We start from the raw sequence: 26,896 nt of genomic DNA, 5'->3' as shown, positions 1-26,896 counted from the left end.
TGAAAATGCTGCATTTATTATGAGTCCCGAATCAGGCGAGTATTATCCACCGTTCATTTACAAATAGCACCTAGAAAATAATCTTGAAAAGTCTACCATTGCAGCTTATAGAAATCTTCGTTAAATGTTAATTCCTCTTACACCATCTGTCATGTGCTATTGCTTCAATATTTCTTGCACCCCTCTATCAATGCTTGCTTCACAGCCGAGTTGCGCAACGCACATAGCCTAGCCTCCTTAAAAAGAAGAAAAAAAATACTGAACAGAAAGTGTTTAATTTGAGAGGGAAATCATACAAGGAAGCTCATCGATCCAAGGGCGTCACTCTTGAGGGCGTTGTTGCTCACATTTGGGCTTCCAGGCTTCTCGGAACGGCAACGCGAATCAAAGACCAAAGTCCACACTTCTGTTTGGTATTTCCCGAGCGTTCAGTCACGGCTAAAAATACACCTGAGGATGAAGAAAGCTACGCCTGCCACATCGCAGTACAAGTATCTGGGAATACGAAAGGCTTGGCCACAATGAATAGCACCCGTCCCCCACATGGCTGCAAGTTACAATTACAGATACCCAATTACAAGTGCTCCTGTATACGAAATACGATATACTACAGTTCTCTTTCCATTGTATCAACAATTAATTGCTGTAAAATTGCTGGCGGGCTGCGGCTCCTTCACAATACCAAGGCTTATGGCAAATTATGAAATCCAGAAAAAATATACGAAAGAACACGTCGAGAACACAGAACTAAGCAAACGCTAACCAACTTTCCCGCAAACACAGGGAACAGACTGCCATGAGCTGCCGTCAAACGTATGCTACACTTTTTGTGCGCTGTTGATAGTTCACGAACTCAGCACTCTTCTTTACCGGCGAAGTTTACATTAGTACAGTACACTGCACAGACAAAGTACAGTTGATAAAACACGCCTATGTGTTTTCTTGTTAAATATTTTAGCCTGAGTCATGGTGGTACGCTTCACATTTGCGCGTTCTAGTGATTTCAGATTTTGAATGCACGAGGGATAGTCTCGCAGCCTCTTCATTGGGAATTAAATTACTTATCGTCGCATAAATGCAACGATTTAGCACACCAAAACAATCCACATCAAGGTAGCCCGAAGTCACAAAGCATAAAGAAGTAAATTCTTATTTAGCACGTCAGCCGGAAACCTCTAACGTGCGCAGAAAGCCGTCCTAATGTCCACGTTGCGCTGTTACACATAACAGTGCACATCTCTTAGCAGATATAATCCCTGCCGGCCTTTCGGATGGTGCGCGTGGTGTGTGTGTGGGTATGCTGTGTTTGTGTGAGTGTGTGAGTGTGTGTGTGTGTGAGTGAGTGAGTGAGTGAGTGAGTGAGTGAGTGAGTGAGTGAGTGAGTGAGTGAGTGAGTGAGTGAGTGAGTGAGTGAGTGAGTGAGTGAGTGAGTGAGTGAGTGAGTGAGTGAGTGAGTGAGTGAGTGAGTGAGTGAGTGAGTGAGTGAGTGAGTGAGTGAGTGAGCGAGCGAGCGTGAGTGTGCGCGAATGTGTGTGTATTTCCACGCCAACCATGGCCCCATCGTCCATGCTCCAACGGCTCAATTCCTTGGAGTCAAGGTGATGCACGACTCATACTCATTGCAAAGCGTGCGTCTCTCTGATTCCAGCACTCAATAAATCTATATACGCCGACACGTTATAGAACCTCTGTGATCAATTGTATGTACTGCAATTAAAATGCCCGATCTGAAAAAAAAAAAACAAGGCACTGCCGTTGTTTGGCCTTGTCACCAAACGGGACTTCTATTTATTCTTCGAGACCGCTTCACTGCAGGACGGACAATGCAGATTCCGAAGCGGGAGCGTTGTAAAAGCCATAAACGTGTAAAGATCAGGTTTAGTTAGCAAAGGCGTTTGCACTGCTGTCTCTAACCTTTCCCATATCGTTGCGCATTGCCAAATGCATGGACTGTACTCCTGTCTTTTCTGACAGGGTCATATTGTCTAGTCAAACTCAGCAGCTAATCCCTGAGGTCAAGTAGGTTGTTCATGCTAGAAGACAAGGAAACAAGTGCGTCAGTCAAGTTTCCATCGCACTTATCTATGGATAATTTACGTATCTTCCAAGCACATGTAGAAGACCACGAGCACAATTGCAATGATGCGCAGTCGGGTTCCTGTAGTGTTGTGGCTCTTTCGTGGCGTTTTCTTTTTCTTGTCCGCACATATCCACTAACATTTTCCCGAAAATTATTGGTTGAGAGTTAGCACATGTTCTGCTTTCCACGCTTTCTTTATTTCATATGCATCAAGTTGCCGTTCCATTACGTGGTGTGTTCGTCACACGTAGATGTGAACATTTGCAGGAAAGTACGGAGGCCGGGCTGCAAGGTCTTGAAAGAATAAAGAAGAATCTCTCGACAACGAAACACACCCGAAGTTGACCCGCCGTGGTTGCTCAGTGGCTATGGTGTTGGGCTGCTGAGCACGAGGTCGCGGGATCGAATCCCGGCCATGGCGGCCGCATTTCGATGGGGGCGAAATGCGAAAACACCCGTGTGCTTAGATTTGGGTGCACGTTAAACAACCCCAGGTGGTCGAAATTTCCGGAGTCCTCCACTACGGCGTGCCTCATAATCAGAAAGTGGTTTTGGCACGTAAAACCCCATAATTTTATACACCCGAAGTTTGCCAATTTGTTTAATGCGTGCCAAGGGCACTCTGAGACGACCAAATTTTATCGAATACATTGGAACGCGAGCGATGCGACCAGGCGCAGAAGTTTTGAATTTACCGCAAGCTTGTCATTGCATGGCGTCAGGACACTTAAGAATAAAGCGCTCACATTCGAGCCCTTCGGAGACTCATTGACTCGATTCTAATGAGGACGTGCTGTACACCATTACTGTAATTAAAATCAACTCTACAATAGCGTCTGTGGAAGACAAACGAACGATGAAGGTTCATGTAGTTGTCTTACTGCGCAGCCTTTTATTCAAGCCATCCGCAATTTTTTTTTCAGTGGCACTCGTCGGAAGTACATCAGATTTTAACGCACTAATAAGGTAAGCATGATAGCAGACACCCTCTCAGTGGCTGTAAGAGTTAACAGATATATGAGGTGAAGGGAACAGGGACTTATGTTACATTTATTGGACAGAAAGAAGGCGTTGGCTATTTTATACCAGCACTAGCACTTCTTTATTTGCCTCATTAGAAATTCTTAGTAATCGACCGCAGCAATTAGCCCCCTTGTATTCCTTGAGATGTATCATACTCTCTGAGGCGGACATACTTTCACGATAATTTAAAATGCCCACTTGATTGATTGACAAAATTTAGGCCATTATGCTTTTGGAATTGGGATTCGGAATGGTGCATTTTGCCGCAAGGCTGATGGCGCTTACGTAAAGGCTAGCGCTATAGTTTCAAAATTGTTTTGAAGTGGACGTGCCTGAGAAGAAAATAGCTCAAATTCGTACACTGCCATCTTTACTCTAAAGTAATTGCTCCCAGGAAGGCAACCAGTAAAACATTGTCTAGTTGGTCAAGTGTGGATTCCAATTGATCCTGCAGGTAATATACGCTTCTGCGTTAACACGGTTCAACGATTGAATTGGGCTGTTGGTCACAGGCGATAACTTCAAAAATGGTATTAAGATATAATAACAAAAAACATCGTGTATATGTAATACAGAAAACTGCAGTAGTCACCTACCCCGTGATTTTTGTGACGTTCAGAGCGTACTAAAATGCATTTCAGTAGTAGCTACGGCTATCTGTTTACACCGTGTCAATCCATTGTGCTGGATGCCTTGTTAGCAATAAACTTACCTTCGAAATAGGTCGCTCCTTGTACTCGTTCATGAGAAAATATGTGATGCATCCGGAAAAATAGGCGACGGCGTGGTAGAAAGGCAGGACATAATAGTTGTTCATGGTATCCACTAGCATTCTGCAACGCAAAGTAAATATCAAGGCAGTTAATGAAAAACGCACACCTGTACGTCCCATTAATCCGACGACAAAACAGCGCTCGCAATCATCTCGTGTAAATAGCTGAAAACTGGAACAAGAAACAAAGTGCACAACAACACGTATAGTCGATAGTACAATGTCGATATGCCCTGCAGGTTACAAAACAGCAGCTCCAGGCAACGGTCATATATGCGTAAGAATGCTGCACGAGGCAGCGTGTATTACTCGTACGGCTTGCATTGCACCTTATCCTGCAGCCTGTCCAACTCTTTGATACCAAGGTTAGCGCGTTGCAGTTTCTGTGCTGCAGGCGGGAGCGACAGCAAATGCAACTGCCTATGTAAGGCGTCGTTAATAGGCAATATTATCAAGTAATTACTTTCGTTCTCTTTTTCTCGGCCGAGGTCGACTTCTCGAGCGTGATCTTACCTTGCGCAATGCCGCATGGAAGGTAGGCTAATTAGAAAGGCCTTTCTCTAGCCCTGCCTTTCACTGCGTTCGTTAGCGCGCTATAAAGTGTCGCCCACACTCACATTAAAGATATCCAGGATAAGACAAGTTCAACGCCCGAAGAGACACGCACTCAAGCCTCCAATCAAAAATCTTCTACGGGGCTTTAACTTCACTCTTTTCATTACAAGACTTGAAGTTATAAGTAATAAATGCAGCCCCACAAAGATCTCGCCGCTTAAATAAGGTATGATGAGTTCCTACTGGAGGACAAAAGGTAAAATTCATATCCTGTGAAGGATGCTTACCTTGGTTGAAGGTGTCGTTTTTTTACGCAACTATAAGATAATACTAGACGTACTAATACATCAGTGACCGCTTATCTCCTGGTTTTTTATTATTTGGTCACCTTCGCTTATGACGTAACGCTATAATTTTTTGCCCTGGCATGTTTTTTACTAATTTAAAGAGGGTCTTTTTTTCCACAGCTTAAAAGGACACTAAGGACAAATGCTCAATAAGTGTAGACCGATAAGGTATTCTTTCAAACCTTTATTTCGTTTCATTTAGCCGTAATAGGTTAGTTATATTGAAGTGAATAAAAAAGTGAACGTTTCATTTCTTTAATTAATTGCGCGCCGAAACACCAGCGGCGATACGTTAGTGGAACATTACGGATTTCAAAGTATTTATACTTGCGTATTTTGGCCGTTGTGGCTTAGTAAAAGTTGTTGAAACTCTGTGGCCGTTGTGGCTGAATAAAAGTTGTTGAAACTCCGTCTTTGGCTGCTTTAGAATAAGATTTATTCGATCTATGCCAACAACAAAAACAATAGTAGACTAAAAGTCCGTGACATCACTGGTGCGGGAATTTCAGGGCTACGTCGCTATCCGCCCTTTTATTTCTTTTTCTCTCTTCTTACCAAGCATCCTCTCCAAGTAAGAACGCTTTCATTTTGGTATTGCAGAAGGGTAATGTACTTATTCAGCTCAAGGTATTTTTCCCTTTAGTGTTGCAGTGAGTGCGACAGAATGTCCATAAAGTGCTACAGGCAAGCCTGAAACACGACTTTTAATTCAGACAATGTGCCCATGATTGCAATATTACGGATTGACGAACTTCGAATACTAAAATGAAGGTACTGTATATAAACACTAACTACATTATATACAGACCATCCGTGCATATTAAAAATAATTGGGTGCTGTTGACTAGAATGCTACCTACACTCGCCCATAATACACGAAAGGCTACGGCAGAATAAATAGGCGCAAGAAAGCCATAAATGAAACGAAACACTCAGGTAAATTGGCCAAAATGTTTTCGATGAGGGTAGCGATATAGGCTTGTTGGTGGGTCATCATTGAAAGGTATCTGTATAGAGCAACAAAACAAAGACACAAGAAGAAACGAAGACGAAGACAAGCGCTAACTATCAACAACAAAAATTTTAGTTCTGGGATCGGTCATACTTATACCTCCTAGCAACCACGTGCACACTATGATATCAACCATTAGGATGCACTTACGTTCATCACGCTATGAAAACAAACTAGAACCAATACAACAGGAAAACAGAAGAAAATCTAAATGACATATGGAAAATGCAGTTCAGCTTTTATGCCATGCGCAAATAATCCAACTTTCTCGCGGACAATGACAGTGACGGTTTGCGGATGCATTGGTCAGTGGCTGAGAGGATCTGCTCCATATCCATTATTGGTCTTATACATTCGCGATTACCCCTATCTGTAATAGCGGTATCTTCTAGAAGTGGGCGACATGGCCGACATGGACACGTTTTAGAATGGAAAGCAAGAAAACCGTTGCCTGATACAATGGGACACTTATTTCTGTGCTCTCTTAAGCGCTCATTGAAGAACTTGTGGTACCTTATTTATACAAGGGTGCATGTAGTGATTACCTGGAAGACGGTAGCGTACTGTACAACATGTTATTTAAACAAGAAGGTACTATGTTATGTAACTGGGTTTTCAATGGCTATCAACAGGTGCAATTAGTCTTGCACTTTATTTTTTACATGTGTATTTAAGATAGAAACAATGGCGCATAAAAATTTGCAATCCTCTAGCTCCTCTATCTTACCGGTATTGAAAAGCATAGTGTTACGTTTTAATTTGCAGTCTTACTGAATAGCTCAACTCATGACCCCTTCCCCCGTCTCTACATGAATAGCAGAAAATCATGTCTGAAAAACAAAACAATTTCCGATGAACATATAAAAACAACATTTACGCTTAGCGATTGCGCACTATACACTTCAAGCTGCTTTATATGGCTCGAACGTTTTATGCTGCTGTCACATTTCCGCACCTCAGGGTTCCTTTTAGAAAAAACTGGACGTTTCTTAAGTGAAATTTTATCACCCATCATCTCTACGACACATAAGAGTGCTCGCGATGGACGAAAAGAATAATACTAAACCTATGTGGCCCCAAAGGATTAAAAAAGAAGCATTCGAAGGTTAACTATAACGCGGTGACATAACAAAAAGGGCGCTGGATAACCACCCTTTCAGAATGGGTTAAGCGACCGTGGCCGATACAGTGACTTCCACCGCTACACTGCAAGACTTCCTCCCAGTTTCCGCTCGTCGTCCCGCATCTGAGCCGTTGCAGCAAAAACAAGTCGCTGGTCGTGAATGCGGCCGATGGTATCTGTGTTTGCTCGTGTCTGCTCGCGAAGCCAAGCGTGGATCGCGGTTGGGCAGCAACTGGGCCGACGACGATGTAATCCGCCGGCATTTCGCACGCACTGCGAAAAAGGATCGACGTGATAAGTGTGACGGCACCATGACGTACGCTTCGCGCACCCAGCTGTGCTGCTCACGTGGATGGAAACGGGCCGCGCATGGACCCGAGCACGTAGCCAAGTCGTGCTCCCGTTTGTCAGCAACGTAAAGGTCAATGCTTCTTGCCCCGCCTGCCTGCGTGCGAGCTACTTGGGGCCTGCTCGCGCAGTCCGTTAACGGATAAAAAATAATGACACCGAGGGTACAGGTACAATCGTTTCCCCTGTGTTAGCTGCGAGTTTATCAACTTGACAGTTCGCAAAAAATGGTGCCGGCAGTTAACTGCGTGCTCGTACATCTTCGTACTTAGCTAAATTACGTTTGTCAAAATGCACTTTGCTTTTCTATACTTTGTGTCGGGGTTTCCAGCTGACAAGACATCAGACACTATTTCTTCCATTTTAATATTGTTTAGTACCTTGACCTGCAGTGGCCGGCTCTACTACGTGTGACCAGTACTGTGTGTATTTCAGATATTCCATCTTGCCCTTTCTTTGCTCCCTTCCTTCCCAACTTACATTTAGATATTTCTGTCTCCTCCTGTCTGAAGAGTAGGCAAGCATTGTGTCCCTTCCGGTGGCAGTTGATAGCCTGTCCTTCGCTTTCCCTTTCCTGTTAAGTATATATATATGTATATTCACATCAAATATTAATAATCTTAATCGTGGCCGCGAGCTCGGGGTTATAGGCTAATAGCGACGCTGTTGAAGAAAGCTCCGTTATAATTAACGTTTTGGCAGTTCAAGCTCAATTCACGGCTTCACGGTTCTATCGGCTTCAGAGACCAGCTATATTGTAGATGAGGTGTTTGTGCTCTGAATTTTAGGTACAAGTCATCATTTGTTTAATCATATTGACTGTTTAAGACTTCGGCGTAATATAAGAATTTAAGCCCCGTATTCAGATATATACACCCGGAATTGAAGCTAGCGCATGGCTTAGTCAAGATAACGCATGACGTGAATGCTCCCAAACAAAGGCAGTGAGCATCTTGGACCCGTGCTTGGCAGGCGTTATCTTCAAGAAGCCAAACGTCGATTTCAAGCTAAGGCGCATTTATGAGTATGGAGGCAAGGCTTCAGCGCCTAAAGAATACGGGCTTGCTTGCCGACCACCTCAGTCTAAATGCCGTTGCTGTTCAGAAACCATCAGGCCTGCCACCATTTGCTTTAGTAATTTAGTAATGGCGGCTGCATGAATTGCATTTACCACGCCTTCTATACGAGCGACTGTACTGATATGCGGCGGAGCTCTATGGTGCGGTAACAGCTGAGCTGGCTTCGCGGAAAAATATCACAAACGTATATTTTATTGTCTGTCTTGTCCGGCCTCAGGGATCCATGCATGGAAAAAATTAGAAAAAACATTTTGAAGTACGTCTCCGAGCCATATCTCCATCTTGAAATCAGGTAAAGCAGCAAAGCGTCATAGCAGATGCTTGGAAACTAAAAATTGTAAAGGGTAACTGGTTATAACTTGTTCTGTCATGATCTATAAAGCGGGCTAAAACCAGATTACAGAAGGCCTAAGTTTCTTTAGTGCGGTACCTGGTCCATACCACGGAAGACCTGGCATCTACTATAGTTAACCCATAAGTGTGTTTGGGAGCTTCAACGCAAACAATTTACTGCGAAGTGGCAATCGGCTTTATGTTACCGCCAGCCAAATACCTCCGAGCAGTATTCGTGCTCAGTCTAGTTCAGCACAGCATCCCGCACGTACGATATTAGTAATTATACTTGTAATAAGAGGGACATACGCACACAGAGCGCTCTGTCTGTCTGTCTGTCTGTCTGTCTGTCTGTCTGTCTGTCTGTCTGTCTGTCTGTCTGTCTGTCTGTCTGTCTGTCTGTCTGCGTGTGCGTGTGTGTGTGTGTGTGTGTGTGCGTGTGTGTGTGTGTGTGTGTGTTTGTGTGTGTGTGCAGGGGTGTAGCCAGAGGGGGGGGGGGCTTATGGGGCTTCCGTGCCTCCCCCCCAAATTTATTTCGTGCTGTCATGCACCGCCGACTAAAACAACTCCCGGCGCCGGAAATCATTCTGGATTTTATGTCATTCACGCTCAAAAAGAAATTTTACCGCGAACATTGCGAACTCGGGCTGGATTTAGTGGAAACGCCGATGCACCTGGCGTCACATAACGCAACGAGCCCCAACCAAGCACCAAGTTTCGAGGGCGGTTTGATGGCGAGCGGGCTAGTCGCGGCACCTCGCAGAGGCCGCAGAATCTACGGAGCGCATGCATCTCGATTCCGAATATTTATGGGTATAAAGTTCTCATAAACTTTTGATGCGAAGGGAAGAAGACGAAGTGGTTCTCGTAGAGACCTGTATTCCTTCGCACTGCAGTATTTTCAGCTTTTTCCTGTGTTTTATTGGGAGACGCCACTCCCATTGCCACGGCAATGGAAGTGGAGTCGGCAGATTACCCACGTGACGCGACTGCTTCGGCAGGTACCGGCCCAGGGAAAGTAATCGCCCACCGAGTCAAGCTGACAGCGAGGACACTGTGTTGTACTCCTGCTCAAGCGATATCGCCTCAGATGACGAGGGCTTCGAAAGAGTGGTACACCGGAAGGCCAAGAGAAGAAATATCAGCGGATGGTCTTCGTCAAGTAAGTCTACCTTCGTTCCACAGAGAAGGCCATCGGCGCACAGAATTCTTTTTGTGCCGGACACACCTGCCGACACCCTCAATAGCCTTAATCGACAAGCGATTTCCGTTTCTCCGGAGGCTCTTGTCCCAGGAGAAATCAAAGATATCAGAATTAATACTCGAAAGAACGTCCTGGCTATTTACGTCCACAACCGAAGCGCAATCAATGCTTTGATGGCAGTATAGCTCCTGGGCAACATCAATGTCCACTACTTCATTCCGCAAGACAACGAAACCATGGCTGGTGTTTTTGACGTTGACACATCCATTAACGACAGTGACCTGCCAATTTTAATCAAACCTGCGACAGATGGTGTTGCCTTACTACAAGCTTGGCGCCTTGGCCAGTCGACCTGTGTAAGACTCGTGTTTAAAGGTGACTGGCTACCATCACATGTAAAGCTCGGTCACTTTCGGCATGTGGTACGACCTTTCGTACCCAAACCACTTCAGTGCAGAAGGTGTCAAAGAATTGGAGATGTGAGTGCTATCTGGCGAAATACAACGATATGCCCACGATGTTCCGAACAATACGACACTGACACATGCCGTGCAACAGAGCTCAAGTGCATAAATTGTCAAGGATCGCATGCTGCATCCTCAAAAGACTGTCCACGCCTAAAGAAAGAGCAGAAAATTTTGAGAAAAATGGCCAGAGACGGATCGTCACACAGAGATGCTTCTGAAGCGATAAGGCGACATCGCTCCCGGAAACGAAAGTCTATGAAATCCTCTTCCGGTTCCAGGAAAACGTCTCGTCCGGCAACGCCGCCTCCTGTTCCATCTGTCTCCAGTAACAGCACGAATGTCAATGAAAGAAGTGGCAATGCTTCATCAAGTGAGGCGTGGCCGGCACTGCCGAGGACATGCAACGCGCCAGAGCCACAGCAAATGACTCGCCACTTAAAGTCAAATGTCACTACAGTTTACCAAATGCAAGACAAGGACTCACAAGTGATTGCCATGCTCAAACCGTTCACGAATGTCATACGTCTACTACTGACGAACATGGACACTCCGGCTGCTCGTAGCGCACTGCAAGTATTGGACACGCTGACTCCAGTACATGAAAGCATCGCATAGCACCATGGCCCGCCCCTCGCTGCCCTTCCACAAGGAAGTCAAGAAAGCATCTTTACTGCAGTGGAATGCTCGTGGTCTCAAATCAAGAATTTCAGATTTTAGACATTTTGTATTCGAAAACCGTTTTCCCATACTAGTAAATTGTAAACCGAACATGCAGAATGTTATACGCATTTCTGGCTATGATCCATTCATGTCCTCTACCTGTGGTGATGTGAGCAAGGTAACTGTATCTATTAGATGTGATCTGACTTACGTCTTGCACCCAGTCCCACCTCACGACGACAACCAGTACGTTTGTTTAATCGTGAAAACGAATAAGCTTACATTCACACTCGTCGCTGTGTACATTGCTCCTTGAAGTGGCTTCGACTCTAAACGACTGCACGACGTGCTATCAGCGACACCCGGCCCTACGATTCTGCCAGGAGATTTTTAAGCTCACCATCCGCTTTGGGGGAGCTTGAAGATGGACTCCAGGGGAAGGCGACTAGCATCCTTTGCCATGCAGCACGACCTTCACTGCCTCAACGATGGTAGTTCGACATATTTACCCGGGCCTACGTACAGCAGCTGCCTAGACTTGACCCTGGTTTCTCGGCGTCTTGAAAGAAACGTGCAATGGTTTACAGACATCAAATCACATGGAAGTGACCATATTCCGACGTACCTGAAGATCAAGGGACTATCGAAATTCCTCCATGACCCTCCGGCGAATTGACTGGTCGGCGTTTTGGTCGCACATGGAGGGAGTATGTCAGCAAGGGAACCATTCAAGTCTGGAACACGAAATTCAAAAAGCCATGCAGAGGCTACGCGTAGTTTGCAGCCTTTCCCGAAATATGAAGAATTTGAAGGAGAACTGCAGCGACTACGAGCGATTCGCTGGCGGGCTGAAAGAAGATACAGGAGAGCTAAATCCATCCACGATCTCCGAGAGGCAAGGCGGATGCAAAAGAAGATTCAACGTCGCATCGATGCACTACAATCTCAAAGATGGAAACGTTTCTGTGAGACGTTGGATCCACGTCAGCGATTATCTCAGATATGGAGAACCGTGAGTGCGCTTCACGTATCCCCACAACAGCGTGTTCCTTTCAAATCCCTCGCTTTGCACCAAGGTCGCAGCGAAATTGACATTGCTGAAGAATTTTGCTCAAGACTTTCCAGCTTGCAGTTCCAACGCGCAATTACACCATGTGCCACTCCTGTGCCACGGGATCCCCGCATGGATGTAATTTTTTCGCTGGAGGAGCTTGAAGCGACACTGGTGACTTGCAGACGCTCTCGTCACCTGGCCCGGACGGAGTTACCTATGCGGCGCTTGCCAATCTTGGGCAGAAAGCACGACTCATGCTGCTAAACCATTACAACGAGTCTTGGCGCAACAGTTTGGTTCCATGTGAATGGAAATGCAGCCGCTTGGTTCCACTTCTCAAACCTGGGAAATCCCCGTTAAACTTGTCATCGTACCACCCCATCGCTCTGGCCAGCTGCATAGGGAAAATAATGGAAAGAATTAGTTTGACGCACCTGGAATGGTACCTGGAAAATTACAACGTGTACCCAGATGCTATGTCTGGCTTCCGGCGTGGCCATTATCCGGCATTCCGGCATAATCCATAGATAATGTCATCGATTAGGTTACGTTTGTTCAGCATCAAAAACGTCGGAAACCACTCACTGCTGCATTATTCCTCGACATAAAAGGTGCCTATGATAATATAGCGCAATATGCCAATATAGATGCTCTGATTGAAGCCGGAATCGGTGGCCGCACTTTTCAGTGGCTGTGCAGTTATTTGACCGACAGGCGTTTATTCGTGATGACCGAGGATGGCACCACGACTCAACACCAAACGTGCCGTGGAGTACCGCAAGGCGGAGTGTTGAGCCCGACGCTATTCAACCTAGTGCTCGTTGGCCTAGTCCGATGCTTGCCCAACACAGTTCAGGTATCAATATATGCCGACGATATCTGCATTTGGGCGTCTGCTGTAACACGACTGCAGGTACGAGCACGGCTACAAAAGGCAGCTACACTAACATTACTGTACTTGCGAAAACAGAACTTAGAGCTGTCTTCAGAGAAATACTGCCTTGTTACATTCACCCGGAAGGAAATGAAGCGTTACACTGTAAAGGTCAATCGGCAAGCAGTAGCAAATGCACGGGTAATTATTGATCGCGACCTATCATGGAGCCCGCATGTTTCATACCTGAAGAAGAGACTATTGACAATAATATGTCTCCTCAAATTTCTCGGCGGAAAGTCATGGGGTACTTCCGTGCGGTCAATGCTGCAGCTTTATAACGCCTTGTTCCTCGGTTTCGCAAGATACAGCCTCCCTGTGCTTGGGAACAGCTGCAAAACAAACCTGCATGTACTCCAGGGACTACAAGCTCAAGCCCTAAGGACGTGTCTCGGTCTTCCGAGGTGCGCGCCTACAGCGGCAACGATTGTCATAGCTCTAGATCATCCAATATCAACGTACTTGGCAACCGACGCTCTCAGGGTGCATATTCAGCACGTTGCCAGATTACCTTCTCACCATCTTGCCGCTCTACCCGCAGAAAGGCCACTCACAACTTTCAGTCATATAATTGATGCCAATCGTACCTCATCGCCATCAAACTACATGCCTGCAGCAAGACCATCCTCATCTTTATGGTGCCTGCACAGACCTGACATACGCCTCACCATCCCAGGAATCATGAAGAAAGCCAACATGCCGTCGTTTAAGACATGCCGTCGCCCTTAAGCAGGCTACATTAGAACTTTTACATGAGGTGCACAGTGGCCGCGTACACGTTTACATCGATGGTTCAGTCACATGTGCAAGCGCAGCTGCCGCTGTGGTGATACCAAGAAGATCCGTCAAGATACAGCTAAAGGCGTCACATGTATCATCAATGACAGCTGCTGAACTGCTAGCCCTGCGTGCGGCTCTTCATTTCATTAAGGAGGAACCATCCCACGCATGGTCAGTCTTCTGTGATTCCAAGGCAGCCCTGCAGAGTGTACTCTCAGCACTGCGCCGTGGATCACATGAGCAGCTCGTCGCAGAGATCAGAGAAGTCCACCATCGACTAGTTGACATTTCTGGCTACGCCACTGTGCGTGTGCGTGTGTGTCTGTGTATGCGTGTGTGTGTGTGTGTGGTGTGTGTGTGTGTGTTGTGCGCGTGTGCGCGCGCGCGTGCGTGCGTGCGTGCGTGTGTGTGTGTGTGTGTGTGTGTGTGTGTGTGTGTGTGTGTGTGTGTGTGTGTTTGTGTGTGCTATGTAAGTGTGCTATAGCAACTCGCCCAATCTTTCACTGCTATAATGAGTAAGCAGTCTGTGTGAGATAATCTGAATGGTAGGATCGAGTCGGAGAGCGAAGCCTTACGGTACGGTCTCGGTCATTGCCACCATGAACGGATTCATGTGTGTGCCGGCCACTTGCCACGTAGCCAGTGAACAGCCCAGAAGTGAGAGGAGGACGAAGGCTCCGATGGCACATCTGCGGCGGCTGTAGGGAGGCAGCAATGAGAGCGACTGTCATTACGGCACAATTCGAGAGAAGAGAACGGAGGGGCTTGTTTGAAACACTAATCCTGTCTACATGAGGATTGTGCAGTGTTCTCTCACGTACTACACGCTCACGAGCCACACATCGTATAGGCGCAATTTTATTATCGCAACATTACCAGCCGCTTCTACTGCTAAAGTATACCACTACTACAGCAGCTAACAAATTTAACTCCACGAATACTACCACAGCTGCTAAAAGCATTGACATTATTAGTAGTGCATAGTAAAATACTATTACTGGTAGTTAGTAAACGCCAGATACATTTATAGATACATTTAACAATCAATATCAATTGTGAACCCTGCGCTGAGTGGCAAGACAGTTTTTTTTTTACAGGAAAAGAAAGGAGGCACGGTGACTCCCAGGAATTTTGGACATTGCCCCTTCAGCTATCTGTCAAACTTCCCCCATCGCACCAGCGTAACTCAGTGAGCATCTTTTAAAATAATTTATTTCGAAAGTCAACCCGATTTTCAGTAACTTTCAGTTAGCGCGGTCGAGCCGATTAATATGTGTATTTACGTCAATTAGTCGTGGTGGTAGGACAGCAGGACATTGGTCAAAATTAAAACGCTCCAATACGCAGCAGAAAAGTTACGAATAAGTGCCGTAAATACGCCTGATACGAGAAGGGCGTATCCTCTCGACAGTGCTATCTGAAAGTTGTGGATATTCGCGTGGGATTCTTGAAATGTCACTTTTTTAAATGCTGCCCATAGAGTGACGCTGGTCCATTGCGGTGAAGTTCGACAGATGGCCACTGGGACAATGTCTGAAATTCCTGGGTATGGGACAGGCGCCTTGCCTCTCCCTTTCATGAACTTTCTTTTTTTTTCATTTTTACCGCTCAGCGCAATGTTCACAATGCTTTACCTGTGCTAATGAGCATCAACTCTGCAACATGTGCATGTGGAATGACCAAAAATGATTTATTTCAGAAAGAACGACTTGTGGCGTACCTTGTGGCGGGGAAAAGGTTATGAGTTAGTAAAAAGCAGGGGATGGCATTGACATTTCGGTGGCACGGCTCGCGTCGAGTGTGCGTCAGGCGAGATAAATTTTATTCAGTTCGGTTCAGCGCTTGGCTAAATTATTTATATTTTTTTTCTACATAGCCTATATTTCAAAAGAGAACTTAGTCCTGAACGAAACCTTCCTTCTAAGTTTTGTGTACCTACATCCATGTTGCCCAGAGCACGCCCGAAGTTGCCATTCTTCATGGTCGGCGAAAAGGATTCATTGAAAACTCCCGTGCAACACCGTTTTGTCTGGGAGGTCGCAGTCTACCTTTAGGTTCTACTATATTCAGGAGAAGCAAAGCCAAAGCATTTTATACTTCCTTGCAACGGCTGTAACGTTATCTTTGCTTTCAAAGGGCGCAATGTTTCCCTATGCAGGCTATCAATTTATTTGTTATATGTATCTATAGCCAAGGAGCACCCTCACAATTTCAGGGGTTTTCAATAGCCAATCTTTGTGCAGAGAAGCGTGCGACTAGATTGATGTGTTTCCAAGCACTGCCAAGATGAAACGTTCTTCGACAAAGAAAGAAGACGGACAGATAATAGCGCTTCTAACAACTGAGTTTAAGTGATTATGTCACGTCAAATATAAGTGTATGAGGTTAGAAAAATACAATACCATGGGTGAACATAACCCCAACGAAACTAGACATGCATGAATCAGTTGTTACAAGCGGTTTCGTCTGTACTTTTACTTCATTGTAGAAAAAGCTTCATCTAACCCCCCGTGATTGCTTAGTGGCTATAGGTTGGGCTGCTAAGCACGAGGTTGCAGGATCGAATCCCAGCCATGGCGGCCGCATTTTGATGGGGGCAAAATGCGAAAACAACTGTGTACTTAGCTTTACGTGCACCTTAAAGAACCGCAGGTTGTCAATATTCCCGGAATCCCCTACTACGGCGTGCCTTATAATCAGATAACGGTTTTGAGACGTAAAACCTGAACATTAAAAAAAATGTCTTCCATCCTGGTGGCACTCAAAAATACATCAAATATGTTCCAACTAACGCGTATTCAGTTTCTCTCGATGCAACTAGAGCTCCGTAAGTCTTCGAAAAACCCGATGCGCGAAAAAAGCTGCCCCAACAGTCGACGATTATTTCGCATTCTTAGAAATGATATGTGCTCACCCGTAGCTTTAATTTCTTCGAATTCTGCTTGGTGGTCATTTAGACAGTCGCAGCGGCTACGAAACAAATGACCGCAACAATTATCGCTTAAGCGACGTTGGCGCGAAATGGAAATGTGGAGGCCGGCCGACGGAGCGGCTTGCGTGGCGGCGTTTCCCAATGCCGGGTTGAGAAAGTTTTGATCAAGAGATTACACTGACAGGGTCAGGCACCGAGATTTTGCGATACATACTGGCGTCCTTTTTTTTTTCGATTCGCTCCAGAAACTATCGGTCCAGAAAGATAGCGTCCGTTCAGGATACCTGGCTCGTGTTTACGTGAAGCAGTGACTAACGCAAGTACTATAGTGTATGGTTACACACTTGCAAAACGAATAAAACGTTCCAGAGCTATTGTGGTTTTTTCTCTCCTTCCTTCCTACTAAAACGTTACATATGTAAGATGCCTTGACGCCTTGATAACACTCGTTTGATCCGAGTCGTGACCTTTCAGTGACATCCCTGGCCCTTGCGCCAAAAAGAAAACCCATACATCATCACCCTTCACTGTCGCTATTTGTTCAAGGTCACTCTCAGCCCCATTTTTTCCACCCTTATTGCCTTTGTTACCATCGTCTAGCCTTTGCTCAAAGGTGCTTTCTTTTCTGCTGTCAAGGGCTGACACTTCGAGTTCTAGTGTGTATGTGTGGTTCTGAACACTCTGTCCACAATCAATGACAGATAATTATCTCAAGAAAATAGGCAGCAAATTGGATGTCCATGGGTAAGCACCTCATTGACTTCATGTCACTTTCAGAGAGCCTTATATAGGAATTCGTGATATTTTTACAAAGGGCAAGCTTTGTTAACAGAAGACTATCCTCTACAGGCGTCCCGAAATTTTCAGCCTTGCAAAAAATAATGTCGACGGGTTTACTAATGACGTTCAGAGGAAGTATATCAGGCGCAATTTTAACTGCTGTAATAATAATACTTTATTTAAAAAAATTCCCTTCATGGTGAACAGGTAAGCAGTAGCAACACCATGGTACTGTGTACCAACTGGACACCGCCGAAAAGAGGCGACTCTGCTTTATCGCTTATGGCTAGGGGTGGCTTTCATTAAATCTTACTCATTTCGCATTGGAATGGCCGACAACGCTCTCTGCGATGCGTGTCTTTGCGAGGAGACGCTGGAACACATTCTGTGCGACTGTCCTGAATATAATGTTCAGTGACAGTCCCTGGCATCCGTTCTAGCACACCTTGAGACTAGACCGTTGTCCCTCGAAACGATTTTCACATGCCGCCGACAGAAGACATCGCAGCTGAAGGCGACAAAGGGACTACTTCGGTTTTTGAAAGAGCCGCGATTGGACAAGCGGCTGTGACAGTGATATCACGTACCACGCAAAAGTGATGGACTCTAACGGACGATATGTGGGCTGTGCTATGTACTCTCTCTCTCTATCTCCTTTCCCAACCTTTCATCCCCGCCATCCCGCTCCCATGTGTAGGATAGCGAACCGGTTAAGCTAAACTGGTTAACCTCCCTGCCTTTTTCTTCTCCACTTTTTCCTTCCTTCATGGTACTGTGTACTACGAAGTTGTATAGCATTGTATTTGTATAATCGAGGAATCAAATGTGTAAGTTACTGTATCCTGTGCCTTTTTTCAACAATTAGTTTTTTTTTCGTCAAATACTTCCAATAAACATTCGTTAGAAATGCATTCTCGTTTCTAACGGACACCTTCGTCCCATGCTGCTTAAGTTAGCTCCGCTCACTGAGAGGTCCAATGCCCCGGTCACCTCTTAAGATTTATAACGTAGTGAGTGCAGATCTTTCAAATGATAGAGTGAAAATGCTACTCAGAACACGAGATAGTAGTGTGCATTATGTTTTCTGCGAATTCTTTTTTTTTTTCAGAGCGAACGGTACTCACTTTTTTAACAGCAGGACGATCACCAGGGAAACAAGAAAAAGTTGGTAATCGGCAGACAGGTACCAGATATGTGGCATCACAGACTGCAAAGTATCGAGCAAAATATGATGAGTTCCGTAAACGAATCCTTTATAAGAATAAAATTGGTGTCGTTACGCTTTCTTTATGATTTCAGGGGTTAGATTTCCGTTTGAAAAATTGAAAAAGTGCGCAAATGAATATTGATGCACTGAGCGATATTTTTAATTGCTTTGTTATCTTGAGGTTTGTTTCACGTCTTGTACGGAAGTTCTTATCCGCCACGTGTGCCGCACGTGTTTTTCCAAAATCAGTATTTATGGCAAGAATGAAAAAGAAAGCTATCGAACATTAGTCTCGTGAGTTCCTTTATAGTTCGTTTACTTGGTACAGGGTGTCATAAAAAATTTATAGCGTAATAAATTGTCTATGGAACCCCCAAAAAGCCTTCGTTCCTGAGCCATTGTGTAGAAACCATCGCTGAAATGTTTCCACTGAGCTACTTTTGGTTCGCAGGTAATTTCTAAGAAAATGTGTCTTTTTTATAACATTAAAAAAGCAAACGCACCAATTTTTTTTAATTTTTTTTATTATATGGGGTTTTACGTGCCACAACCACTTTCTGATTATGAGGCACGCCGTAGTGGGGGACTCCGGAAATTTTGACCACCTGGGGTTCTTTAACGTGCACCTAAATCTAAGTACACGGGTGTTTTCGCATTTCGCCCCCATCGATATGCGGCCGCCATGGCCGGGATTCGATCCAGCGACCTCGTGCTCAGCAGCCTAACACCATAGCCACTGAGCAACCACGGCGGGTTGTACCAATTTTTTGTACTAATGTAAATTTAGTTCATGCTTCCGAAATGGCCTGCGGGGTGTCGCAACTATCATGCACCAAGGTTTAAAAGTAAGCTAATGCCATGTAGCTGGACAGAACCAAGGTAATGTTGTTTGCCGTCGCTCGGAGATACTCAGATAATGTTTTTGCATTCTGCATACTTACACAGTTTTAAATAATTAATCACATTCTCAAATATTATAATTAGATCAAAAGTGTCTATGAGAATATCCTAGAGCAACATGAAAAACTCCCAATTCAGCTTTCTGTTGCTCAATACGTGCTACGTAAAAATGTTTTTCCGAGCGGGATGGAAGCCCGCGAACGCACGCAACGTGCCTCCAGCGGCCAGTCCCGCGGCAATTTTGCGTGTATTCGCGGGCTTCTTTCACGCTCGGACAAACACTCTTATGTAGTGCGTATCGAACAATAGAAAGCTGTATCGGGAGTTTTTCATGTTGCTCTACAATTTTCTCATTGATTCTGTTCATCGAATTATAATGTTTGAAAAGTTTATTACTAATTTAGGACTAATTATCCAAATAGGCGTAATGCAAGAAATAATCTGAGTATCTCCAAGCGGACGGCAAACAACATTACCTTGGCTCTGTCCAGCGACGTCACATTTTGAATATTTTTAAATCTTGGTGTTTGATAGCTGAGACACCCTGTGTACAAAAGTCAAGATGCTCTTTGATCAAGACAACCGTGATATCCGCCACAACAAACTGTAAATATGCTGACGACAGCAACAACGACGCATGAATCCTCCCGCCATTCATGTCAGCCATTTCGCAGAGCCAGCTGCCTCTCGCGGCAAATTTTTTGGACAGTTACTGGAACGCCCATATACGTGTTTCTGTCATGTGTACATAATGAGAATAAGCAGTCTATGAACAAATGGCCTTATTTGTTGGAGAGGTTTTGTATGAACTTCATATGAACCCTTTTGAAGTTTGTGCATCACAAATATACGTGAAGTAGAGTCGTTAATGACTTTACTCTGTACATTTTATTAGGTAAACCGATAAGCATACGAGCACCAAATTTACTTGCTAGTAATTTGGAGGCTGCTAAGTTCATATTGTATAAGCGGCAGAGGTGCCAACTAATTTAGCTTCGTTTGCCGCTTATATGAACGTTGCAAAAATTGGAACTTTTAGGCCACTTTGATTAACATGCAACGTCACACAGGGGACGTCAAAAAAATTTCCCTACATTATATTGTGCTAATGCTCCTTCTGCAGTTATAAAAAAAATGTCAACAACTCCTCAAGAAAGAAACGCCGCAGCGTTATAATACCTCGTATCTATCTTTCCCAACCCATCATCTGCCCACTGGCAGTCAATGCCGAATGCGATGCTAATATTTTGTTCGCCTTCCATCTTACCCAGTCTGTCATGCGTCGTCCAATGCCGAATCTGATATCTCCACTCTACCCTTCTGCAATTTACCCTTCTCCAATGACAAATGACCTTAAATTTGCCCAAATAACAAGCGAGCTGAGGTCAGCCTCAGTTGTTCCATAATGCATTGTCTTTGTCCTACGCATTTACTTGAGCGATACCGGTCTTGAAAGGCAAAATTCCAATTATGTCTTTACGGTCTGAGCATGCACGAAACGCAACGGAGTGTGGTTTATGCAGATGAAGGAATGTGGGGCAAGGACCAAGTGCACTCACGAAAGTGATTTCCCCACGGAAATTCCGTATTTGAAGCAGCAAGTCCCACCAGTGGTTGTTGACTTCGTAGTAAAACTTGTCAAAGAAAGTTTTTGCGTCCGGTCCAGACGTTATTGTGGGCAGCAGGTACATGCACATAATCATAAAGAAGACCGGTGTCGTTGACCTGAAATTCATTTGGGTTTGTAGGCATAAGCACTTTGGCAGCTCCGCGTAACACGTCGACGCTCCTGTCGCGTTCGACCGCGCACTGCATTGCAGCGCAAGAAGACGGGCACTTGTACACGTCTAAGCCTTTCGTGGCTCCAACAAAATACGTTGCCATATACTCGCTTGCCCAGTTATCCATCCTGATACAAGAAATTCATCAGCACAAAGCGTGCACCAACCAGAAAAAAAAAATGTCGAAGACGCGCTGTCTTTTTTGTTTTTTGCTCGTAAAAGGCAACATATGTTTCTAAGAAACGTCTTTTTCTATAACGGCCGCAACAGCAGCGGTTTGTTTTTTCCAGTTAAGTGAAGTAACGGCTTCTTTGGTGGTGTTTAGCACAACAACGCTACGTAGGGAGCAATAGTTTTGATTTCATTTTTGGCAGTAAATGCATGGCAGTGAGTAAGAAAATCCCGGTTTGATCCCGGCGACCACGGCCGGGACAGAATCTTGAGCGCGGCTAGCGCATGCGCCATGGCCACTGAGCTACCGCGGTGGGTTCAGTAAACTTCTTACAGAGTAGGTCAGTGTATAGTGACCATATTGCTCTATACTCATATCGATGAGGGGGAAAATGCAAAAAAAAAGGGAGAGAAAAATGCTCGAGCACTTAGATTTAGGTGCATAATTAAGGACCCAAGGAGGTCAAAATTATTTAGCAGTGTACCACAACAGCAAGCCTGATAATCTAATCCTGGTTTCGGCACGTAAAACCCCAGCACCTATTTTTAAGAATTTTTTAAGGGACCGGGCTGAAATGGCGGGTGATTCCGCTACATTGATGCTCGACAGGGGCATTAACAAAGCATCTTACTCGCGCAAACTGCTGCCGTAGATTAGTTGCAACAGTATTTTGAGCACGTTGGGGTGACATAGAAAAATAAATATTGCGCAGTTTACCTGATGAATCTGCGGATCGTAGCCAGAAGAAATATTATCCATCCACTTGCTTTTTGCTTGGCGATTGTGTAGCACATCAGAAAACCACTGAAACATATTGCAAGTCATAAATTGCAGTTCATCTCTTAAAAATACCTGTTGGAGACGGCAACCGTCGTAAAGGAGACGCTGCCGTGTCCTTATGTTTACAAATCAACGTGGCGCATAACCTTAGTCTATGGTGCAGGTCAGACAGTCCCCGAATACTGAGAAAGGTATTGGGTCAAGCGTGCGATGCTCAAAAATTTATGCTTAGAGGTACGCGAAACAGACAATTTATTTATATGTATTAGTAAGCTACCCTTTTCTACAATACCAAAAACATTACTCGCATTGTGCGAATAGGCTTGGCAAGCCAGAAACAACGCGAGAAGAAACTGTAAGTGACAACGTCGCCTTTAGGTTCCCGCACCACTTTGCCTTGACGTCACGTATTTTGACGGCGTCTGCACGAACCTAGTAAATTTTTTATCGGTAAAAATGGATTACATTGTGTTCTAAATAATCCACAGACTGAACTTGGAGGATTTTTATAAGCCACAACAATCCAAATAGAAAAAATCTACTTTGAACTCTGTGACATTGTTTGGTTTCAGAGCGAGATGAAAGAAAACATTGTTCTACGTTGGTCTTACTGTTCTCTCATAATCAACTCATCAACGCGACGTTAGAGAAAACTGAAATAATATTTCATCAGTGTAAACCGGCCTAGGGATTCTCTTTAGCGTCTCTTTAAAACCTTCAACAGCATCCGAGACAATCGTGCCAGACTGCCGTCCATTGCTTCCGCTGCTGGCCGTTTATTCAACGAGAGTAACGCGGTTTCCGCACGCGGTACAAAAGCTCGGCCAACAAATCTATTTTTATGCGAGAGCATTATATGCCCCATTACACGAAAATCCGTCGTAGTTGGCGGATGATGGTACCAAATGATGGTACCAAAAATGGCCGACGACGCGAAGAGTTAAAACACGCCAAAAATTGCTCGGATTGACGCTAAATTTCTATGCGAGATTCCTTTAAAAAACGGGAAAAATGCCTTTTAAAAGAAATTTCGTACATTTCGGCCTTGGAAGGAATCGAGCCCGGGTCTCGACGCGCGCACATGCCCCCAACGCCACGGCAGCTCCGTGATTTTGGTTGACTAAAGGTGTGCCCAAGGCCGATCCAAATTGGTCGCGAAGCTTCGGGCGAAAAGCGGTTCAGTACAAATGTCACCGACATAAGCAAGGGTGGTTATGGGAGCAGCGATTGAAGCTCGGCTATGTTTGGAGGGAACAAACATTGGGAAAGAAAAAGAAGTGTTTTTTTTTTTTCAATTCAAGCGAGACACAGTTATATTCACTCCACGAAAATGAACTTCCTGGTGAATTTTATATATTTGTGACGAGTTAAGAAAACACAATGTTATTTAATTTTATTATTAATAATAAATACATTTCTTTTCAGCGCCTATCGTTACAGGAGGTGTTGACTCCGCTATCAGTCGCAATGCAATGCAGCTCTTGAAATGTGCAGAAAGGCGCGCTCGTAAAGTTTACCTGTTCAAATGTGCCCCCTCACAAGTTGTTCTTTTTTGCTTGTCGAAGTTTGTCTGAATTTGGTGACGCGGGTAGCTTCATCTCTTCTTAGCCTGTTCAGTCAACAGTAGTGAGTTATGACCGTCAGATAATTGTTTAGTTGTTTTCGTGCGAGTGCTGTGGCCGACGCGCTTGGCATCCGACGATAGGATCAGCACTCCACACCTAAAGCTTTCGTCGGCCTTTAAAGAAAGTATGTTTTGTGCAGGGGTACACTTTCGGCAACTGTACGGCTGGCCTTTTCCTACATCGCTTTCCGCGCTGAAAGCTCGAAACGCCCATCAAGTCGAATGGCGGGGCATTTGAAAATACAGCTCTTAAGGCAGGCCAACAAAACAAATTTCGCGCCTTCCAAAACAAAATGGCGTCACTTCTCTTTTTAACGGATATGACGTCACATAATTTTTTCTTCCACCGGAAGTGTTCCCTGCACATACAGGAGACACTAAGCCCCATGAACCATGGATGAACCGCCATGTTTATAACGTATGGGCTCCTGTGGAAGCTTCGCTACCAGGTGCATTTACCTTGGTGTGCCACGTGCGTGAGTCATTGGGCACGTGACAGTCCAGCCAATGAGGAGGAAGTGGCGCCGTGATGTGAGTGATAAAATGAGTGTATAAAAAGAAAAAAAAGCATTAATGTCCCATTGAATGCCACTGAGCGGTCGTTCGATTTATGAACTCATCGCGGGCAAGTGAGCGCGCTGTAACGCTTGGCCCCTTTTGATTTGGCTTTGCCGAGGCGCAGTTAGAATGCAAGCGACAGATTGCGCGGACAAGGAACCCACGAGAAAAAAAACGTATTAAGAGATTATAATGATGTTGCATTCCCACACGTAAGTAATCATAAGTGTCTCTGTCGAATTTTTCGCACCCACCTCAGAAAGAAGAACGTGTCAACGCTGAGGTAGCCCCCGGTCACGATCATGTTTTCCCATCTCTCGAAATACCCTATGTTGTTGGCCAAGCCGGCTGCGGTCAAAACAGGAGGACAAGAAAGGAGCAGTGTTTTGCTAAACACGTGACCCTCTTGACGGAAATAAGGAACAACTCTATGGTTGAAAGGCAAGAAGGAAAGACACAGAGCGAGGCCATGTCGGCTAGCTATTCTTGGCCTTTTACGTCTAATTCATTTACTCAAGACATGCAGATGATAAAGCCCAGTGCGAAGTGAGTGCAGAGTCCTTTCAACTAGCACTCTGTAACAACTCGGTTAGAATGTTTCGTTCAGGGCTTTGGCTTTCGAAAATTAGCTTGAAATTCAAATTTTTAGTGTTTTACAATCCCGGAAGCTCTCAAAAAACCTAAAAAAATAGTTTTATTATATTGTTGTGCACTGTAAAACGTGTTTCAGTGGTTAGTCCAACTTACCGCCACAACACCAACTTCCTACTAAGCGCATTATGGGTACCCATGAAAGCTTCAAGGCCAAAATAATAAGTAGGCTACGATAACTCACACAGTGTGTCCGAAATGGTGCCGTACGAGTGCCCCAGCATGATCCAGACCAAGCTGAGTAACCTCATGCCATGGAGAAAGCGGAGGCCATAGACATCCGAGTTCTTCTTTGTGGTCCTTATTATGAAGCCGGTGTTTGCCGCAGCAGAAAATGCGATGAGGCATGTAGTAAAAATGCCTATGGCGAAGAGAAGACTCTTTATGCGATCGCATATACTTGCGCTGTGGCTATGTCAGTACCAAAATTAAGATACATAAGATAAACCCTCGCTTCAATGTAACTGCTTTAATCGAAATATGGTTTTATTCCAAAGTTTTCGCGGTCCAGAATGTAGTGCATGCATTTCAGGCAGAATTTCGCGAAGTACGGTGCCGTTGGGCTCCGATTTGAACGTACATGCGAGGTGTAACATCCACGCGGGACCGATAAATGCAGCATACGCCATTACCCTTTTTGTTTTTCTTTGTACCAACTTGGAGAGGATAAGAGCGCCGCGAAGGCCACTCCGCTACGTGGCGGCAGCATATTAGAACTTACTCTATCACCTATTGATAAGCGGCAGACGAGGTAGTTGCTCACATTTACTTCCAGCACAATGTCACCACTGCCATGTTGCCACTATGGAACGCTGCTTTATTTTAATATATGTCCTACGAGCTCCTGCGCTGCTGCGATTCTCGTTTTGCGTTACTATGGCTCTGTTAAGAGGTCTACCACTTCTGCAGAAATGCTGCTTATCCCGAAGTCCACTTGTTGTCCCAATAACTGTTAAAACAAGGTTTTACTGTACTGATGAGAACATTTTGTCTTCCCCCCTCGAGTAAAGCATTTATTATCGTTTAGCGCAGCCGGTACTTGCGCTTTTATAAACATTTACTTAGTCGTCAAACTTTCCATTGATTTCTCGATCAGCATTAGCTAAGAACGCCACCTTTCCGACAAAACAAAGGGCGCCCCTATAATACAAAGCTGTTCCATTTGACTTTATTCCAATCTTCTAACATCCAATTTACGCAAGCGCAGACGCAAGCAAGGGCCGTTGCCCACAAAGAGAGAGAGAGAGAGAGAGAGAGAAAGAGTTCACATAAAGGCTGGTAGGTTAAGCAGAGGTAGTTCCGGTTGGCTACCCTGCACGGTGGTAAGGGGAGAGGGGAGTGATGTTTCAACAGCCCAATCGAGCGTTCTCTTCGTTTATGTCACCAATTATGGTCAACGCACCAACTAGCTCGAATGCAGAACCTAGTTCCAACAAGCGTTGCGTGCTCTTTAAAGGTGGTAACTGTTCCGTAGCGCTTGTGCTATGAGTGTTCCCTTTTCTTTTTTCTGCTTTCGACGAGTTATTCGATGCCCCCATGTTTCAAATATTCTTTTCTGGCTTAGTTTGACACAAAATACTCACTATTTAGGAATTCTCTCAAAACTTGTAAAGTGATAAACTTACCAACTTTGTCGTTTCTTCGTGCCTTGCGCGCGATGTATAGGTCAGCAGTGGTGCCCATCACAACAATGGAGCCCAGTATTGTCAGGAACACGCTGAAGCAAATGTCCCAGCCAAT

At 44.9% G+C, this 26,896-nt stretch overlaps 1 protein-coding gene across 1 annotated transcript in view; it reads right to left on the bottom strand.

The window, feature by feature from the left end:
• The window catches only part of LOC135897353 (nose resistant to fluoxetine protein 6-like), a 76,809-nt gene that overhangs the window by 7,003 nt on the left and 42,910 nt on the right, over window positions 1-26,896 (bottom strand). The window contains exons 6-13 of the mRNA XM_070531975.1: window positions 26,782-26,873; window positions 25,341-25,517; window positions 24,760-24,853; window positions 22,261-22,347; window positions 21,150-21,315; window positions 18,608-18,690; window positions 14,347-14,469; window positions 3,816-3,936 (exon numbers count right to left, since the gene is read on the bottom strand). Coding sequence (XP_070388076.1) covers window positions 3,816-3,936; window positions 14,347-14,469; window positions 18,608-18,690; window positions 21,150-21,315; window positions 22,261-22,347; window positions 24,760-24,853; window positions 25,341-25,517; window positions 26,782-26,873 — 943 coding nt within the window. The remainder of the gene's footprint in view (window positions 1-3,815; window positions 3,937-14,346; window positions 14,470-18,607; window positions 18,691-21,149; window positions 21,316-22,260; window positions 22,348-24,759; window positions 24,854-25,340; window positions 25,518-26,781; window positions 26,874-26,896) is intronic.

The sequence above is a fragment of the Dermacentor albipictus genome, chromosome 1 (genome assembly GCF_038994185.2).
Source record: "Dermacentor albipictus isolate Rhodes 1998 colony chromosome 1, USDA_Dalb.pri_finalv2, whole genome shotgun sequence".
NCBI lineage: Eukaryota > Metazoa > Arthropoda > Arachnida > Ixodida > Ixodidae > Dermacentor > Dermacentor albipictus.
This window is presented reverse-complemented; position numbering and strand designations above follow the sequence as displayed.